This window comes from Triticum aestivum, chromosome 5A, assembly GCF_018294505.1.
Source record: "Triticum aestivum cultivar Chinese Spring chromosome 5A, IWGSC CS RefSeq v2.1, whole genome shotgun sequence".
Lineage (NCBI taxonomy): Eukaryota > Viridiplantae > Streptophyta > Magnoliopsida > Poales > Poaceae > Triticum > Triticum aestivum.
The window spans coordinates 510,853,102-510,873,975 of NC_057806.1; the positions used below are offsets into that span (position 1 = coordinate 510,853,102).

A 20,874-nucleotide genomic window follows, 5' to 3' on the forward strand; every position below is an offset into this window, starting at 1 on the left:
GATGGCAAATTTGTACATCTTTTTGCTTCTCTGAAATTCCTTGGCAAGAACATCCATTTGTTGAGCATGCTGCGCTTTCAAATCCAGCACATAAACATCAGCATCACCAATGCTGCACTTGGCATCCATGAGAGCATGCTCCAGCTGTGATTTCTCGGTCTTGAGCTTCCTAACCTCTGTCTTCAGCCGATTCACAACATCTCGCAGGTCACCTAGTAGCGTACTGACAAACTTATCCAGGGGATCATCATGCCACTTGAAGTACCCACAGTCATATCCCTATTCAAAAAATTGTGCAATTTTGTCAAAAGAATCACGCAAAGACTATAACTTTGCTGCTCAACGAAACAACAAACAGAAACGGCGGGCACAGATCTAGTTGCCAGAGATTGGCTGCAGTTGTAGTATCGACGACCGGGGTTGGCAATGCTCCACGAAATCCACCTCGGAGCCTTGACTTTGCAGTGGCACACCTTCTCAGGCGAGTACGCCATCGGTGGCTCCTGATATGGCACCGGCGACTGCCCTGAGAAGGCCATGGACCGCGGCGACCGATGACTGCTTGACGAGCTAGCAGACACCATGGACTGCGGCGAGCGGACGGCGAGGGGACGGCGATGGGGCGGCGAGGGGGCGACAAAGGGGACGGCGACAGAGTGCTCCGCGGCGAGGGGGACGACGACAGAGTGCTACGCGGCGAGGGAGCGGATTGCAATTAAAAATTGGGGAAAGTTGCATCTGCCAAGTCAGCACTGTCCAGTCAGCAAGGAGACTAGTCAAAACCACCTAAATCTGGTGCAAAACCACCATGGGAGAGAATTGATCCAGTTTTGGAGAGTTTAGGGGCTGATTGATCCGGTTTTAGACTTTGGGGGGAAATCGGTCCATCAGATAGGATTTGAGGGGGAAAACGATACATTCCTCTATATTCTGCTGCATGCTAGGATAGACTTGGCAGCGAAGAAATGGCCAATAGGCCGACTTGTAACTTGAGATAGAGATGAGGGAGGATGGGAGGAATTCCTCTACTCGTGAACTAGTTCGAATTTCTAGATCCACAAACTTTGTTTTCCCTAAGTCCAATTCTAGCGCTGATAATCTGGTATTTGAGCCGAGTCCTGGTGCTGTCAGGCCACAACCATTATACTCGCCACAAGGTTCGCTGCAAGCGTGAGGCCATGGAGGAACTATCGTTGAAGGGTCGCCATATATACAATTTGTTGTGGAGCGGCATCGATGACAACATCGACCTCAAGTTGCTTAACGTACGACCACCATCAAGGATGTACTCCCTTCGTTCCAAAATAGATGACTCAACTTTGTACCAAACGGAGTACGTTAGATGTTCCACAAAAAATTCACCAAGCTGGATGGCCTCTTTGCCAAGCTAGAAGGCATGTGAGATGATCTCAGTGTTGCTATAGGTCAGATCATGATCGATGGTGAGGCGGAGGCTCGTGCAGATCCAGCATCGAAGGGAACCCGCAAGTCTCCTCCAGCTTCGCCTGCTGTAGCGGCTGCGGAGCACCATCAGAAAAACTGGGGTTGCCGACGGCCAAATCTATGCCGACGGCCCCCGTCGGCATCTATGGACCTATGCCGACGGCCAAGGATAGGTCGTAGGCGTAGAATAGCCGTCGGCATACATCCATCTATGCCGACGGGGCCGTCGGCATAGACGAGGCCGTCGGGACCGCCCGAGATACGCCTACGGGGCCCGCCGGCATAGGATAGGCCGTCGGCATAGCCCGGGCCCCCCTGCCCGGTCAGCGCTGACCATTTGACGGCGTTGATCCTACGCCGACGGGCGGTAACGGCGGCCGTCGGCATATCTGTGGCAGAGGTATGCCTACGGCATAGCCGTCGGCATAGGCCCCTCTACCACGTCATCGATCCGTGTGCCACGCCACGTCATCGATCCGTGGGACAACCTCCATGTGTGCACAGATATGCCGTCGGCATACATTTATTTTACTTATTTTTTTATTTTTACTTTGGTTATCTATGGCAAAGGTATGCCTACGGCACAGCCGTCGGCATAGGCCCCTTCGCCACGTCATCGATCCGTGTGCCACACCATGTCATCGATCAGTGGGACAACCTCCGTGTGTGCACAAATATGCCGACGGCCTTGCCGTCGGCATATGTGTATTTTACTTTATTTTTTTATTTTTACTTTGTTTTGTTATTTTTACTTTATTTTAGTTTTTGTTTTTGCATAAGATAATTATGCCTTATCTAAAAAAACATACCCGATGGTATATCGATTGCCCCTCGTTACTAACGTCGCTATCGTCGTGTCACGGAGGGGGGAAACGGTCGACACAGAAGGAATTTTGGTTGGTGGGGGGATTTGGGGTGTAGCTATGTCACCGAAACATCGCACGGGTCCCGATGCATATGTGAAAGTGTTCATGCATGCGTAGACGCCCGTCTTGGGGCTCCGGGGTGTGCCCCCCTCACGGACGGCGCTGCCGCTGGCACCTGGAGGAGGGAAACGGACGCGTCGGGTCTACACGGAGGGGATCTTGCTGTGGGTCTGGCCCGGATGTTGCTCCAAAATGTTCCTATGGGCCGACCTAACACAACCGGGTGGGGAGGTCCACTGGTCAAAGCCCGTCCGTGCAAAGTCAAAGGGCTAGATCCCGTGGTCAAATGCTACAGGGTTAGGCGGGACGGGGGCACTGGGGGTAGCAATGCCACCGGAGCGTCGCACCGGGCCCTCATACATGCGGGGTGGTGTGGTGGCATGTCCGAAGAGGCGGGACGCGTCTCCGGGGCGTGGCCCCCCTCACGGACGGCGATGACACGGTAGTAGACATTCTGCGGTAACGATGCGGCGTCAATATTACTAAATACTCGGAGAGCGATACAATCATGAGTTTTTTTGCACGACGTGGGCACATGTGCTATAGGAACGATGGTATTTTTTCATAATTTTTGGTGATGGAGAAGTACCCGAAAAATTCCCTCTACACGGATTGCCCTTCGCGCGTCTACGGCTGTGGCCGGCGGCCTCCGGGGGCTAGCATGCCGCCAAATCTTACGTAGGCGGCCTCTCACAAGTCTGGAAGTGTTTTGGAGGTTGCAAACGCCCGGCACGTGTGTCCGGGGTGTGCCCCCCCCTCACGGACGGCGCCGCCGCCGGCACCTGGAGGGGGAAAACGGACGCGTCGGGTCTACACGGAGGGGATCTTGCTGTGGGTCTGGCCAGGATGTTGCTCCAAAGTGTTCCTATGGGCTGACCTAACACAACCGGGTGGGGAGGTCCACTGGTCAAAGCCCGTCCGTGCAAAGTCAAAGGGCTAGATCCCGTGGTCAAACGCTACAGGGTTAGGCGGGACGGGGGCACTGGGGGGTAGCAATGCCACCGGAGCATCGCACCGGGCCCTCATACATGCGGGGTGGTGTGGTGGCATGTCCGAAGAGGCGGGACGCATCTCCAGGGCGTGGCCCCCCCTCACGGACGGCGATGACACGGTAGTAGACGTTCTGCGGTAACGATGCGGCGCCAATATTACTAAATACTCGGAGCGCGATAAAATCATGAGTTTTTTGCACGACGTGGGCACATGTGCTATAGGAACGATGATATTTTTTCATAATTTTTGGTGATGGAGAAGTATCCGAAAAATTCCCTCTATGCGGATTGCCCTTCGCGCGTCTACGGCTGTGGCCGGCGGCCTCCGGGGGCTAGCATGCAACCAAATCTTGCATAGGCAGCCTCTCACAAGTCTGGAAGTGTTGTGGCGGTTGCAAACGCCTGACACGCGTGTCCGGGGTGTGCCCCCCCTCACGGACATATTCTAAAGGGGTCTGTATTCCCAACGGCCTCATCACCGTCTTGCTGAAGTTATATTGGCCGGGGTTGTACTGTCAGGATCCAGTCAGGCAGCCGGACCGTCGGATTTTGGCCACGAGCTGGGACCACTGGGAAGCGGCCCGCCACGCGGACCATGAGACCCATGCCAAGGCCGTGATCACTACTTTATGGGTGAGTTCTCTTCAGAAGCATAAGTCCATTCTAGTTTCATGAATGATTTAACTCATGGCTTCTTCCATTCTTGTTTCATGCATGATTGTAGAAATTCTATCGAGTTCTTCCGGAGCATAGGGCTAGAGCGGACCAGATCGTGCTGTGCTAATGCAAGAAGAAGGCCCGCCAGATGCAGTACGAGGTGCGCTATGTGGCCATCTCCACATACTACCACAACGTTCTTGGTGTGAAGATGACCAAGGAAGAAGCGTGGAGGATGGGCATTACCTTGGAGAGGCCCGAGTTCTTGGCGGTAAGTATAAAAGGTTTTTCATTATGCTTTCATATATTATGCTTTCATTATGCTTTCATTACCTTGTGGTACATTATGATTTATGCTTTATGCTTCCATAACACCAGTTTGGACACACCTACATGCCATTATGCTTTTATTATGTAGGTGTGTCCAAATTGGTGTTATGGAAAAGACGAGTCCTGGGCGGCATTGGTGGATCTTTGGTGTGATGAGGATGGAGCCTGGGCGGCTATGAGAACCAAAAATAAGGCTAACCGAGGGACGGAGGGAGTACATGCTCAGGGAAACCGAAACCACTATCTCCACAAGGCAGTTAATGTATGACTAACCCCATTAAACATTCTTCTTCTTCTATTTACCATCACTTTCTTATGTATGACTAACCTCTGTTTGGTGGTGCAGGAGGAGAAATTGAAGCGGCCGCTCTCACACATGCAGGCGTGGGAGATCGCCCATACGCGGAAGGACTCCAAGCCTGGCGAGCCTAAGTACTACGGCAAGAAGACCGCGGGGAGGAAGAAGGCCTACTCCGAAGCGTATCTGAACTTACATCCTGACACACCTGACCCCATTGCGGCGCCTCTGGACGACAGGGCGGTGGTGAGCATGGGGCCCAAGGAGCACGGTCGGGAGGCGGTTCTCGATGATGTGATCACTCCTAGTATCTCCTATACACAGCTTCGTCGGATCGACCCGAGCCTGAGCCAGCGCACGAGCCAGCCAGTGACCAGTGCACAGTCCCTCTTTCAGGAGCAACAATCTGTAAGTATTTTCCCTCTTATCTTCATTGCTCACTTTATTTTCTGCATTTAGTAGTTTTATGAGTTCCGTCATGTCATACCGTAGGCCTACCTGGAGTACACACGCCAAGAGACCATGGCGTGGCATTAGAGGCTTTATGAACACCAAGTGCAGAGGGATAGCCAGATGCAGCAGGCTTTTCAGGAAATGGCGGCCGGCAGGTGTCCTCAGTTCCCTCCAGCACAATGCCCTCCAGCACAACCAGTGCTGCTGAGCTTTGAGGAGTTTGTGGCACAGAACGCTGGCCCCTCGCCGGTTAGTTCATCCCCAATCTATTCACCCAAAGCATGTCATGCCTTTCAACACAGTCATATATCCCGTGCATATGTCTTTTCAACATCCAGGGAACAGGTGGATCTACCGTTGGCGGTGGTCTTCGCAGCACTCCGGAGACACGGAGCCCGACCACTCCGATCCACGGAGGCGGAAGCGGAGGTGGAGGCGGAGGCGGTCTTGGCGGTAGCGCTGCCGCTAGCAGTGACGACCTGGGCTTCGGCGGTCTTGGCGGTGACGACCTTCGCGGTGCTCGATGATCCTTGTGTGTGGTGATGATGCTTGAGATGACTTGTGTGTGGTGATGATCATTTAGATGACTTGTGTGCTTCTCTATATGCTTATGCTTATGTTGGTTGTGATGATGATCATTTAGAGACTTGTGTGTGATGATGCTTATGCATATATTGTTGTGATGGTGCCGGATGATATCCCGTTGTGTTTTATATGTCTATTCCATCATATATATCTGCTGATATGTGCTGTTATTTGAATTGAATTGATTTGAAAACAAACAGAAAAAACAAAAAAAAACAAAAGCAAACTATGCCGACGGCTAGGCCGTCGGCATAGGGCTGGCGTGAGCTCCCAGTAGCTGACACGTGGCACCTATGCGTCGACTTAGTTTAAAAACTGTGCCGACGGCTAGGCCGTCGACATAGCGCCCACGTGTCAACTACTGGGAGCTCTGTATAAAGGAATATGCCGACGGCTTGGCCGTCGGCTTAGTTTCAAACTATGCCGACAGCCCAGCCATCGGCATAGCCCTGGTCCACGAGCAGCGACTGGTCGCCACGTGGCACACCTATGCCGACGGTCTAGCCGTCGGCATAGTTTTTGACTAAGCCGACGGCCGCCGTCGGCATAGGGGTGCCACGTGGCGACCAGTCGTTGGGCAAACTTGACGGCGGCCGCTGTTAGGCGTGATTGTTGCCGACGGCAAGGGCCGTCGGCATAGATGTACGGCCCCTGTCGGGAAAGCATCTATGCCGACGGCTTTTCTATGCCGACGGCCTCCCTGGCTATGCCGACGTATATGTTGCCGACGGCCCTATGCCGACGGGGGCCGTCGGCATAGGTCTGTCCCGACGGGACTCAAGGCTATGCCGACGGCCCTGGCCGTCGGCATAGGGGGCGATTCTGGTAGTGGAGGTGGCTGCAGCGAGTTCAGGTTTTCGACAAGGAGCTGTGTGGCCAGGTATTTGCATATGTCCCTCCTCATGTTCGTGCTGCTAGGGAGCCAAATTACCCCCCCCCCCCCCAAATTCTCCCCATCTGGATTCGTATCCTCGAGAGCACCCGGACCATTTTGTGCATACTCCCCGTGTTGAGCTACCCCGATTTGATGGAAGTAGTTCTCGTCTCTCGTAAAATCGCCATGAGGATTATTTTCAGCAGTGAAATACACCTGTGGCGTAGTGGATTTCCTTGGATTCTTCACAATTTGAAGGACCCACAGCTCAGTGGCTTGAATCAGTGCAGCGGCGCACTCCCCGTGCTTCATGGTCCGAATTTTGTCAACTTTTACAAAGTAGATTTGGTATAAACCAACATCAGCTTCTTATCAGGCGCATGTTTCATATTGCTCAGACTAGTACAGTTGATGATTATGTGGAGCGTTTCTCTGAACTCTATGATCAATTATCTGCGTACGAAAAAGCCCCTGATGCTTTACATTATGTCTCCCGTTTCTTAGATGGATTGCATAAAAATGTGCGCATACAACTGATACAAGTAACATTATAAAAACCAGCAGATTTGGACACTGCCTTTGAGTTGGCTCTGTTACATGAGGAATTGGTGGCTACTACTGTTTCTCCTAGTGCATCTGATCGTCCCAGAAAAACATTCAGTGTATCTTCTGCTGCCGGTGCGCTCCAGTTCCAAAAGTTACTGAAGATAAAAGGTTCTCTGATAAACCAGCAAGTGTAGAGGACAAATGGTCTGCTCTCAGGAACTATTGAAAGGCCAAGGGTCTCTGTTTTATCTGTGGAGAAAGATGGACTCGTGATCACCAGTGTAAAATAGTTGTTCAGTCGCATGTGGTGCGGGAATTAATTGACCAATTGCAGGGAGATGAAAGTTCTAGTACTGCAGATGATACTGGCTGCTCTCCTGAAGTGAGTTGTACAAGTATTTATGAAGCTGCTCTTAATGCTGCTCCTAGTATTTCTACTATGAAATTGCAACTTGTTATTCAGAACATTCATATGGGTTTTCTAGTGGATTCGTGCAGTACACATACATTTCTGGATGAATTTTTTATCTGCACTTACTGGAGTACAAGCTATGGCCCCTGTTTCAGTTAAGGTTGCTGGTGGTGCCTTGCTCACTAGTGAACATCATTTACCAGCATGTCAATGGTCTTGTCAGGACCATACTTTTGTGTCCCACATCAAGCTTCTACCATTAGGGGCCTATGATGGTATTATGGACCTCGATTGGTTGACTCAGCCCAGCCCAATGCATGCTCATTGGGAAGAAAAATGGCTGTCATTTTACAGAAAAGGGCAACTGGTTACTCTACAGGAACCTGAAACTCATACCAGTTTCTTTACTGTGGTTTCTGTTAATTACCTTATAGGTATGGCAGAAGTACTAGTTTTCCAGATGAATTGCAACAAATTTTAGATCAGTATCCAGATCTAACTCCTAGAAGGGAGTTTGATCATACCATTCCTCTCATTCCTGGTGCTAGGCCTGTTTCCATTAGACCATACAGAGTTGCCCCCCATCTTAAGGATGAGTTGGAAAAATAGGTGGCTGAATTGCTACAGTTTGGGATAATTAGAAGGAGCACTAGTCATTTTTCTTCTCCTGTAATTTTAGTCAAAAAGAATGATTGAACTTGGATAGTGGTGGTAGACTATAGATATTTAAATGCTCTAACACTAAAGAGTAAATTTCCTATATCTGTCATAGATGAATTGTTGGATGAGTTGGCAGGAGCTAGTTGGTTTTCTAAGTTGGATTTAAGGTCAGGTTATCACCAAATAAGATTGGCCCCTGGTGAGGAGTACAAAATAGCTCTTCAAACCCACAATGGTCATTTTGAATTTGTTTTTTTAACTTTTGGGTTGGTTGGTGGTCCTGCTACATTCCAAGGAGCTATGAGCTTCACACTTTCACCTCTCAACAGAGTTTGTGTTTTGGTTTTCTTTGATGACATTTTAGTTTGTAGCAAAACTCTGAAGGACCACATTGTGCATTTGAACAAGTGTTGCAACTTCTTAAGGAACATCCATGGAAATTTGAACTCAGTAAATGTGCTTTTGGACAGAGGAGCATTGGCTATTTAGGCCATGTCATCAGTGAGAAGGGAGTTAGCACTGATCCTAGCAAGATTACCACTATTGCAAAATCGGCTTGTTCCAACACATGTTAAAGAAATTAGAGGGATTTTGGGCATCACTGGTTATTATAGGAAATTTATCAAACATTACGGCCTCATCAGCAGACCTCTTACTCAACTTCTTAAAAAGGGTATTCAGTTTATGTGGACCTCTGACACTGAAGTGGCCTTTCAGACACTTAAAGAAGCACTTATGACTGCCCCTGTTCTAGCTATTCCAGACCTTACTAAACCATTTGTTACTGAAACAGATGCCCGTGATAAGGGATTTGGAGCTGTTTTGATGCAATGTGGACATCCTTTGGCTTATGTTATTAAGGCCTTTGGCCCCAAGAATCGAACATTGCATGTATATGAGAAAGAATATTTGGCTATTCTCTTGGCACTGGAGCATTGGAGATCTTATTTACAAGTGATGGAGTTCACAATTAGAACTGATCAAAAGAGCTTGATCCAGTTGGAAACAAAGATTGCACACTCCTTGGCAACAGAAAGCACTTACAAAAATGATGGGCTTACAGTATAAAGTTGTTTACAAGAAAGGGTCCACAAATTCTGCTGCTGATGCTCTTTCCAGGATGCCCCATCATGATTCAGAAGTTTTTATCTATTTCTGCTGCTACACCTATGTGGTTTTAGGATATTCTTTCTAGTTATGAACATGATCCTAAAGAGCTCAAGATCTTCTCCGGCAACTTAGTGTGTCTCCCAGTTCTAAACCACACTATCGTTTGCAGAATGGCCTTAGTAAGTAGTACAAGGGAAGAATTTGGGTTGGTAATCTTCCTTCTCTTTCATTGATCTATTGTCAGGGTCTTTCATGACAGCCCAATGGGAGGACACTCGGGATTTGTCGTGACATATAAAAGAATTCACAGTCTAATCTGCTGTATAGGTACGAGGAAGTTTATCCATGAAATGGTACAAGCTTGTCTTACTGGCCAGCAAGCCAAGCCAGAGAGAGTTCCATACCCTGGCCTATTGTGTCCTTTGCCTGTTCCTCAACAAGCATGGGAAATGGTTGCAATGGATTTCATTGGTGGCCTTCCTTCTTCTAGCAGGTATAATTGCATTCTAGTGGTTCTTGATAAATTCATTAAATATGGCCATTTTATTCCCTTCCATCATCCTTTTTGTGCACCTTTTTGTGTCTGAGACTTTTCTGGACCATGTTTTCAAGTTGCACAACATGCCAAAGTATATTGTTTCAGATAGGGATCCTATATTTGCTAGCATTTTCTGGAAGGCTTTGATAAAAGCAACTGCCAGTGAATTGAAAATGAGCCCAACCAATCACCCTGAAACAGATGGCCAGATTGAGGGAGTCGATCAACAGATTGAGTGTTACCTCAGATGATTTATTAGTACGTGCACATCCTACTCATCTGTCTAAATGGCTTATTTTGGTACAATACTAACTAGCATTCATCTGTGGGGAAGTCTCCTTTTGAGGTTCTGTATGGTCAGGCATCCAGATAATTGGCATTTCAGTTTGTAACACTATTTCCTGTCCTGACACTTCTGCTTGGTTGGAACAGAGAACTGTAGTTTTAGATTTTGTCAAGCAGCATCTGCACAGGGCTCAACAGAAGATGAAACAGCATGCTGATAAGCACAGATTGATCGGTCATTTGCAGTTGGTGACAAGGTTTTCTTGAAACTATAGCCATATGTTCAATCTTCAGTGGTTAGGTGAGCTAATCATAAAACTTTCCTTCAATTACTATGGCCCTTATACTATTACAGAGAAGATTCACCTAGCCGGCTTGCAGGCCGTGAATGGGTTGAGTGACCTCTGTAATCGTTTTCCTTGTACATACTGCTGCCTGCTGAGGATAAACTTGGCAGCGAAGAAATGGTCAATCGGCCGGCTTGTAACTCGAGACAGAGGTGAAGGAGGATGGAAGGAATTCCTCTGCTCGTGAACTAGTTCGAATTTCCGGATCCACAACCTTTGTTTTCCCCAATTCCAATTCTAGCGCTGATACCGACGAGCCGATGTCATGACCAAAGGTCTCCCAACAGCTGCATTTGAGGAGTTTCGATCCAGTCTGCCTCATCAATGACGCATGGACTGTGGGGTGGTGTAAACGACCCTAACTAACTCATGCACGCCGTGGTACTTTCTAACTGAATATCCCTAGTCTTTAGCTCATTAGCTAAGTCTACAGGGAGTTTGTTAGCCACGATTGATTTTGCACATTCATGCACCGTAACTGTATATGCACGGACGGCATGATCAATGAAACTCCCGTGTTGCATCCTATCCTTTCTCTCTTACAGTTTTGTATTAGCTCCATTTTTAAAGCAACTTTGCGGATGCGATACATCTCTAGCCCCTGCTCTGCTCCATGGCTTGTGATGGCGCTGCTCCATGTACATCAGGCTCGCTCTGTTCCATGGCTGGCGCATTCCGCTTTGGTGTGCGATGGGTAATTAAGCACGGCAGGGAAGATATAGAACCGACGCCCGGCAGCGATTGACCAAGGAGACGGCCGAGTGCTGGTCTGCTGGATTGATTTGAAACAGGTGTGAAATTATCGAGTATTTAACCAAAAACTACCACATTTCACGAAAACGTGACAGAAAACTACCACTTTACGATTTTGTGCGGAAAACTACCACTTTTGTCCTAGTCCGTGGCAAAAAACTACCAAGTCTCGAAACCGGTCGCTTCACCCGCGCTAAGCACCAAACTAACCAGCCAGTCCCACGTTTCAGGCGCCACGGTGGCCAACCGATGCCCGCCGCACGTTAACGGCGCGTCCGCGGTCGGAAACGGCGTCGTCAGAGGATCAACATCAAATGACGGGTCCTACGTTTTGGTGCATTGAACGCAAACTGACAACCGCCGTTTCCGACCGCAGACGCATCGTTAACACGCGGCGGGCGTCGGTTGGCCACCGTGACACCTGAAACATGGGACCGGCTGGTCAGTTTGGTGCTTAGCGCGGACGAAGCGACCGGTTTCGAGACTTGGTAGTTTTTTGCCATGAATTAGGACAAAAGTGGTAGTTTTCCGCACAAAATTGTAAAGTGGTAGTTTTCTGTCACGTTTCCGTGAAATGTGGTAGTTTTTGGTTAAATACTCGAAATTATCCGGTGCCCCCAAGCGAGGCCTGAGTTGCATATCCACGACAAGTAATTCGGGATTACTTACCCAGAAATGGATGTATCTAGGCATATTTCAAATTTCATGCACATTCATTTATATTCATTTCCGCGACAAGTAATTCGGGACGGAGGGAGTAGTACACAAGATTGACAACCAGTATTTTCTACGTCGAACAAAATAACAGACTAGCATCCATGATCATCTCTTGTGAGTTTTTTGGTTTCACTTCTATCGCTTCGACCTCTTCCATGATACGTACATGCCTCGTCATGCCCTTTTTTTTCAAACCACGTGATAACCTCATTATTTATTTATTTCAAAATGATGACCGACCACTCCTAGTTCCCGGGAAACAAATCCCACACAATAAACCCATTATTATTTTCTCAAACCAATCCCCACCTCTCGTTTCTGGGGAAAGAAAAATCCCTTGCAAAGCAATCAGCAGAAATCAAATAAATCGCCAATAGCAAGAAATCCTTTGCAAGCAAACAATAAAATAAAACTCACGTAGTTGTACAGACACAATGTCAATCGCATCATATTTTTCTTGATCTTTGCTTATAAATTCCCTCCCCACGTCATATCTCAAACTTAACCCAATCAAAATTTCCTATGTTGAACGACTGAAGAGAGTTGCCCCCGTTCCAACGCACAGGTATTTAGCTAGTAGAGATAGCAACAGGGCCGTATGCAGCAGGCTAGCAGAGCTGCGAGCTTAATGGTCAAGGGGGCAGCTGCCCAGGAGTCCCCCACCCTGCGGTGGTCATCTCGCCAATGGCGTCGTAAGACGGCCTTCACTGCTTCAGCTTCCTGTTAGATGGACAGCCGCGTCAAAGCAGAACTCTTTTCCAGGTTCGAACGTGGCCTCGAGCTCCTCGTAGCTTTGCAGAACCTTCAGGTTCTTCGACGCGTCAAGGTTCTCCTGCAGCATGCCATTGCAACAGATGTAAATGACCAACCAATTCACATCTAAAGTAGGCAACCCATGGATAGTAGTTGTTACCTTTTCAACATATTCAGCGACTGCGCGATTGATGATTTTCTTGATGGCTGCTTTCTTCACTTTTGATGGTCCAATCAAGTGCAGAGCGACTTCTTTTGGTACCTGAGCCACAACAAGATTCATGGAGCAGGTTAAAACACAATCCAGCTAGCATGAGCAGATGTTCCGAAGCAGAGGAACTAAATTTTGGTTGTCACGAGAACTTACATTTGGAGTTTTCCCTGAATCATTTCAAGTAGCACCAATGTCGAGGAAAGTGACCAGCGTTAGTTTCACAAAAAAAAATTAAGCAGCTGTCTAAGCTGTAACAATTGAAACTGCTACGAAGATGCAAAGCTAAATAAATAAGAGAAGTGCAATCTACGGTTAATATAATTAAACAACTTCTATATGGATTAAAGCAAATAGCTCGGCTAATGATCCATTGAGACATACGATGAGTGTATGACACATCAAGAAGCCATTTGTTCTGAGTGTTCTTCAGATGTTAAATATTGAACTCATGGGATGAACTCCTAAGATTTTGAAGATACAAGATCGAATAACAGAAACAGAGTTGCAACCGTAGCTCTATCTGAACTGAGATGGATAGGGAAATAAAAGGCTTGCTACCTCCTTTCAATCGCCGAAATCCTGGAAGTGGTTGTGCCGCGGCAATATGCTTTGATAAGACTTTCTCAAAGACAGAAACCGTCATTTTACTGCTAACAGTTACTCGTATCTGTGTCTTGTAACAAAGAAAATGGAAAAGTAAAGAGATTAAGATGAAATCTGCAAAAGAGCTGGATTTTATTTTCAGTCAATTCTATTACTGAGAGCAAAATGCCAAGCAACCTCTATCACTCCATCTTCTTCGGTAAGCACAGAAACATGAAAATCTTTAAAGGCTACCGGTGCTTGCATGGGATTTTCTGCACCTGATAGCATAAGCCCAGAAGGTAAGATTTTCGGTACACTGTTTGGATAACATGATAAGAGGATAAAGGTGTACATTGTACTGGAGATACTGCCTGAAGCGCTCTGCAAACTTTATAGTTGATTCTGGAAAATAAATGCACAAGCAACTATGAGCAGTGAAGTAATCCATTAGTGGTAAGCACTAAGCAGTAGGTATTACTCCCTCAGTACAATCGAGTGTAAAAGGAATAAACATTTTTAAGACTGTCAATGATCCGATTAAGCAGAAGCAACCTACCGTTTTGAACATTCTTTGTTAAATATCATCAGACAAGCAGAGGATGGTACATCATGCGAAAACTGAAGTTGAGGTCCAAGCCCACTGGTGCGTTTGTGATTCACCATCTGCAGCACATTCCACAATTTTGTTTTTATCAATTAGTGTGCAAGGTCATTTGCCTGTCTGAACATATATCTTTCTACCTTACATCGCCCTGAATTACAATAGCACCCGTGTGTGGATTTAAATCTCTTAATGCTAAAACCTCTTAATACGTTCTCTCTGTTGCAAATTCTCTCGTAAGCATCAGTCCTAATCACTGAACCCAAAGTTCTTCACAAGTTTGAGGAAAGTTAAGAGCCGGAATTTTTTTAAGCCAGCCATTCTATTAGAATGGCAAATACATCTACCTAATCCTATCCATTCTCTTCAATTGCAACAAATTGCGCCAAAAAATAAAATCACCAACATTCCCCAATATAATTCACATCAGATAGCCTTAAACCCTAGGGAACGATAGATAAACCACACCTCAAGAGGGTAGCATCGGAGAGAGGGGGAGGGGGGTAGCGGGTGTACCTTGAGATTCACGAGGCTGGTTGCCGCAGCAGAGCCTCCCATGGAAATGGGTAACTCCATTGCTATCCAGTCCAAGAGAGCTTCTGCCGCCTTCCAATTCCAAGCAAGAAACCCCAGGACCAGGAGTGGAGTACTGGAGGTGGGCAGGAGGCAGTTATCCTATTCCCCCTTGGATCCCGACCGTTGATTTTCAATCGGTCGGACAGAACGTTCCGCGTCTGTTTCACTAGCACTTCCTTCAGATTCTGTCTTGCCGCTGGGCGCGCACGGCGGCGGCGGCGGCGATGGAGGTGGCGGCGGCGGCGGGGGTGTACGAGGAGATGCTGCGGGTGGTGGAGGCCTGCGCCGCCCGCATCCGGTGGCGCCTCCGCCCACAATCCAAGCGCCGCCTCCTCAACGGTCCGTGTCCACTAACATGCTCCTCGTTCCTCCATTTGGTGCTCCCAGGAGTATAAGCTGCGAGCTCGTGTCGTTTCTTTCTTTGTTCTGTGCCGTATTGCTGAATTTGGTGCTAAAACATGTGATTCGGTAGCTGGTTCATCCATCCATTACCCGGCCCAGCTTGGCATAACTCGATCCAGCTAAGTTCAGATAGTTTCAGAGCAATGTTTAGTTCCAATAGGTTCAGGGTTTGGTACTACCAATAGGTGGGTAGATTGATCAGCTAGTTGCAGAATACCTGTGCAGGGAGACGATGATTTCTAATTCGAGACTGCATTTGGCATTAGTGCACTGAGGAGCAAACTTATTGAACTGGCACTGACGAGTTCCTGGCAGATATCATGTTCCTCTGCACCGGGTTGCGGCCTGTTATACTGATGGACTACGGCGGCACGATGCCTCAGCTACAGGACAATCTCTGCAGCCTGCTGCACCATGCTCGGCAGGTGATTGCCCGAACTCAGTGTGTTGAGTTATCTGTATTTTATCCTTCGCCGCTACTGAATATCCATCCAAAGCATCTCTCCCTTGTAAAGTAGCAACTCAGATTTGGAAGTTATGATTCTACCCATTGTTGAAATTTTGTATGAGCGAGCATTGGATGGGGCTACTTCACTGATTCAGTGGTAAGCCCTCATCCCACTGAGCTGATGTGTGGCTCATGTCGGCTGGTATTATTTCGTTGGACCTTTTGTCTTAGCAATTGGTGGCGACTTCTTGTATTTCTTTGCCGTCAAACAGTTAGATTTAAACATTTAAGACCTGAATCTTGATTGCTGTAATTTAAATTGGAGCTGGCAAATCGCAGTTCCATCTCAAATTGTTACATTTAAGCTATAGTTGAGTGTTTTAGTTATGATCTCTCTCAGTTTGCATCTTTGCTCGACCAATCTGTACTAGTCTTTCGAGTATAGCAGTTTTAATATCCTGTTTGACCTGTAGGAAGCAAGGATCTTGAATCCGCTAAGGGTGATGGTTATCAAAGATATGCTCTATTTGATTCACGTACAAGGACTTGCTGAACACGTGTCACCAAATGGAAGGTCACAGTACCAGCTAGCTTTTGTGGACCTAGAGAAAAGCTATTGCAAAGTCTTTACCTTCTCAGATCACACTTCTGTTTTTTTGGTTGATTGCCCTGTTTTACATTACTGACTGATCTCCTGGTACAGCTTCTTGCAAACACAGAAAAGAATGAAACCATGGTGGAGCTTTTATCCGTCCAGGATCGTTTTTCAGCTAAATTCCCTGTTGAAGCAGATGTAGAACCTGGAACAGCAAAGCAGAAGTCGGGACTTCCAGAGAGAGACACTGATGTGGAGTGCACTGGCATCAGTATTGCTGACGCGACCTCACTGGTTGTTGATCTGAGTGCCTTCCTAGAGGGTACCCGAATTGCACTGCCTTCTCTGAATGGGTAATTTCTGGTTCTCGCTTCCTAGAGAGTATCCAACCTCATGAGCATGGAATGCTAGTCCACTGGAATCATTGCATGGGCACTTGTAATCTAAAAGTACCACATATCCTCATTATAAAACATGGCACCTATTCTTTTGCTAATTCTTAACATCAGAATTGAAATATCTTGCACATTCTTATATTTGCTATGTTGCCAAAGTTAGCCATTTCAATTGGCCTCTCCCAATTCATTGTTTCATGTTGCAACATTTGTAGGTGGCTTTTGGGTTATCCTGTAACATATTTGTTTCGCAATGAAAGTGGTGAGGCGGCCACTCAGAATCTCTCCAAGCACTCTCTTCACATCTACAGGATATATGTGGTCAGGTTTGGCTTTTTTTCACGAACATTCCAGTTGCTTTTTTTTCCAGGAAGAAATTTCTTGTAGCTCTGATACTGGTATATCTTACCACAGAAATCGCCATTCAGATGCTAAACAATCAGAAGAGGAACTGCTGAGGTAAAATATATTTTCTACGGTCTGTTCAATTTTTTGCGAGGGGTGTTTCACTTAGGTTTCTGTGTTCCTGCAACTTGTCGAACGCTTATGTTTCTACCTGACCACTGCATGAGCTGTAGTTCAGACATACATACTTACGTAAGCTAAAATTTGCACAATTACCTGTAATGGGAGGGGCAGCGCCTTGGGGTGATCTTACAAACTAACAGTGACATGGTATATGCCAGTTTTTCAGTTCCGTGTGACATGAGCGCGAAACGCGACGAAGAACCATGGGCCAAGTCATTTCTAGCTGGCATAAACGGGAAGCTTGAGCGATGCAGCCACGTCTGGGCCTCGGCGCGTCTGGAGATCGAGGTCTTCCGAAGCCAGTCCGGGGTCATCGTGTTGTAACTCAGATTGCCATTAGGCAGTTTTACCACTCGAAGTCTGCTAAGCTGGCATGTTCAATGCTAGCTGATGCCTGTATGTCGATTAGAGAACTGAAGGGTCTGAATGAGATTTATCATTAATATGTTTGTATGATTGGTGCATCGATGCATCATCTGATCATCATGATGTGTCATGTGTTCAATTCATCTGATGGATATCATCATGGTGTGTCATGTGTTCAATTCATCTGATGGATGTATCACCTCTTTGTCTTGCTTGTTGTGAATTACAGAAATTACTGTAAGAAATTGCGGTATGAGACCATTTCCCCTTTTCAAGCTGACCTTGTGCGCTAAATCCTCCATGTGGCGATTTTAGTCAATAAAAACTCTCTTTCTCGGAAGATTGTTCTACATTCTCAGGATTCATGAAATTCATCTGACTCAAAGATGGACCTCTTCTATGCCTTCCACCACCATCCTAGGATACGGAATAAAGGCGCCTTTTTGGGGCTCGCTGTGGGTGCAATGGAAGAAACCAAAGGACATCGGCCCCCTCATCTTCGCAGCCTCCAAAAGGAAGAACTGGACGGTTAGGGAAGCTTTACGGACAACGCTTGAATGCAAAAGATCGACTCTTCCATTGGACTCATCATGGACCACATCGTCCAGTTTGTAAACCTATGGATCCACCTTCAGCACACCTAGCCCCGTGATGAAATCGAGGATGGCATCACCTGGGAGCTTGTGGCATCCGGCGATATGGCCTCCCTTACCATGCCCCCAACCCCCTCCCATGTCGCCCCCCGCAAGGCGACAGGGAGGGAACCCTAGCGCACCGCCGCCGGGCACTCCTCCTTCTCCTCCCCCCTCCCTCGTCGTCGCCGCGTGCTCGGTCGGGCAAAGCTCGGTTGGAGCCGGCGGCGGCGGGCGGCTTCTTCTCCTCATGTGCTGGGCCGGTGCGGGGCGGCTCTGACGGGCAGGACGTGGCGCGGTGGCATGGTGCCGCGGCGTGGCAGCACACAAGCGCCGAGGAAGCGGGCAGGTGTGTCTGCTTTGTGATGGGCGGCGTGGAGGACGGTGGGTCGTGCTGGTGGTGGCGTTTGGCGGTCGTGCAGGCTCTCCCCAGATCTGGCATGTGGCGGCCACTGGCGGCGAGGGACGTGTCAGCATTGGGAGGCAACGTGATATGCCCTAAAGGTAATAATATTGTATTATTATATTTTTATTATTCATAATTAAAAGTTTATATTTCATGCTATAGCTGCTATGATCCTGGAATATGTGATTGAGTGGAAAACTCATATGCACGTGTGAAATGATAAACGGTAAACAATAGGTTCCAAGTCTCACCTTTAAGACTGGCTCAAGTGTTGTTGTTGATCACATTTTCCGGATATTAGGATATCGTTAAGTGTAACGATAGTCCTAAAACAGCATTGAAGATATGACGTTAGAAGAATGACGTTGTCGTTATACTTTGTGATTATATCGTCTAAAATCATATGTAATAACATGGAGTGTTAGCATGTGTTTTAGTTCCTTAGACCATAAGAGTATCTCGGTTACTTCCTACCAGACGACGGATTTTGGGGTTTCTCAAACGTCATCTGTAACAAAGTGATCATAACGACAACTTTCAGGCTCACCGGAAAGTTTGACAAGTGACCGGATAGCTCGAGAGTGAGATTTGCTCCTTCGAAGATCGAGAGATATTCCGCCCTCTCGGTGTGATGGCATCTATCATCGTTTGGCCAGACACAGGTGACTACGCCATGGGGATGCCGAAACACGTCAACAAGAAAGAAGAACAAAACGGTAACGGGAGCAACGATCTAGTGAGCATGGTGATGTCTCAGGAGGATACCAATGCACACTGGGTTTTGCAAAGTATCGCGAAGCAAAGGGAACATCACATGATAACCAAAGATTCACTCGAATATCATTCGTGTAATCATAGGGACCGATATGGATGTCCACAGTTTCGCTATGGGTCATTGAACAAGGGGGTTTCATTCATGTCTATGGTTTACCAAACCTACAGGGTCATGCTTATGGTTATCATAATCTGCTGAGTGCTAGCAGTACAAGAGTAATGAGAATATATTTGTGAAATTGTTTCATTAATATCCGGAATATTTCCAAGAGGTCCTAGAAGCGTTTTGGGGTCATCGGAAGGGTTTCGGTGAATATCAGATAATACTGGGTATTACCGATTAATTATATATAGGTGGAAAAAAATTTCGGTGATGTTAAATTATATATATAATGGTCTAGAAGTGTTTAGAACATTTTACAATTTAAATATCAACGGGAATTAAAAGCCAAGAGGAGGGCCCAAGAGAAGTTGGCGCCCCCATTTCCTTGTGGGAGGGGGTGAATTGGACTAGGGGAGGGAGTAGGCCGGCGCACCAAGGGGGCACTTCCCCCCTTTCTGGCTGCCCTCTCCCTTCCCTCTAACCTATATATACTAGAGGATTTCCACCTTATGTTAATACAAGTTTTGGAGCCTCCTCTAGTTGATCTAGCTCTACTTCTTGTTGGTCCTAGTTGACTAATTAGAGCTAGCCCTGGCCACCTATAATCCTCATAATTAGAAGCGTTGTGTGGTTCTAATCCCCTCCCTCTAATTCTCCGATGACGATTAGCTCTGGACGGCGAAGCGCTGCCAATTAGAGAGGCTGTGCTTTCGGTCTTAAGTTCGAGGGTGGTTCGCGGGATCTTCATCGACGTTCAAGGGACTCCAAGTACGATCTACACCGACTCGTCTACTTCTGCTACACTCACGACGTTCAAGGGACTCCAAGTACGATCTACACCGACTCGTCTACTTCTGCTACACCCATTATGCATCTTCATATTGTTCCTGGGTGATCGTAAGGCGATTTTTTTGTTTTCTACTATGTTTCCCAACACAACGGGGGGTGGTGTCTCCGGTGAGGTGGAGCTGCTCGGGTCTCTGCTTGGCGGCCTGGCATGGACGTCATTCTGGGAGGCCGGCCTGATGGGGGTGCCAGGGCCTCGATGGAGTGCGCCAGTTCGGGCGGCGCCATGTGGGGGTGATCACGGTGGTTGGGCTCATGCCGGCAGCGTGGCCTGGCGTGGGGGTGCTGCTAAGGATCCTCTGGATCGTTGTGGGGCAGCCCATTGCTCTCTTACGATGGTGGTCCGTGTCATCGGCGGGGAGCGCGCGGTTCTGTTTCGCGATGGTGGATGGCATCCGGCGGAGTGTAGGTGCAGCGGGCGACCTAGCCTGCGCTAGTTGCCTTCCCATTAGTGATCTCCTGCCTTTTTTATCCATTGCGGCGGCGGTCCGAGCAGGTGCCCATGGTGCTGCTATCCTGGAGGTCAGGTCGACGCTGATGGCCGCGGGTGTGGCAGCGTGTGAGTTTGGCTCGACCAAGGTCAAGGATCAGTGTCGGTCCATGCTCAGCGGTGGCCGTCGGCAACTACTAGGCCATGTCTCCCTCGGTCCATCGGGATTGACTGGGAACGCAGAGGTGGACGCTTCCTACCGTGAAGGCGCTCACCCAGGCTAGGTGGTTGATT

At 47.8% G+C, this 20,874-nt stretch overlaps 2 protein-coding genes across 3 annotated transcripts; one reads left to right on the forward strand and one right to left on the reverse strand.

Annotated features, from left to right (window-relative positions):
• Positions 1 to 12,313: 12,313 nt before the first annotated feature.
• LOC123104409 (trigger factor) lies at positions 12,314 to 14,880 on the reverse strand. 2 transcript variants are annotated; one of them, XM_044526251.1, is made up of 8 exons: positions 14,596 to 14,880; positions 14,035 to 14,141; positions 13,831 to 13,880; positions 13,674 to 13,756; positions 13,452 to 13,566; positions 13,047 to 13,060; positions 12,840 to 12,941; positions 12,314 to 12,758 (listed from the first exon to the last, which is right to left on the reverse strand). In XM_044526251.1, exons 1-8 carry the CDS (start codon positions 14,653 to 14,655, stop codon positions 12,639 to 12,641), a joined length of 651 nt encoding a protein of 216 aa, XP_044382186.1. In that variant the 5' UTR covers positions 14,656 to 14,880; the 3' UTR covers positions 12,314 to 12,638. The 2 variants fall into 2 exon arrangements, with proteins under 2 accessions (XP_044382186.1, XP_044382187.1); XM_044526252.1 differs by having other exon boundaries at positions 13,452 to 13,560; positions 14,596 to 14,861.
• LOC123104408 (uncharacterized) lies at positions 14,798 to 17,650 on the forward strand. Its single transcript, XM_044526250.1, has 7 exons — positions 14,798 to 14,994; positions 15,373 to 15,482; positions 15,979 to 16,128; positions 16,209 to 16,453; positions 16,711 to 16,821; positions 16,910 to 16,954; positions 17,182 to 17,650. The coding sequence occupies exons 1-7, from the start codon at positions 14,880 to 14,882 to the stop codon at positions 17,345 to 17,347; spliced, it is 942 nt and encodes a 313-aa protein (XP_044382185.1). The 5' UTR covers positions 14,798 to 14,879; the 3' UTR covers positions 17,348 to 17,650.
• Positions 17,651 to 20,874: the final 3,224 nt, after the last annotated feature.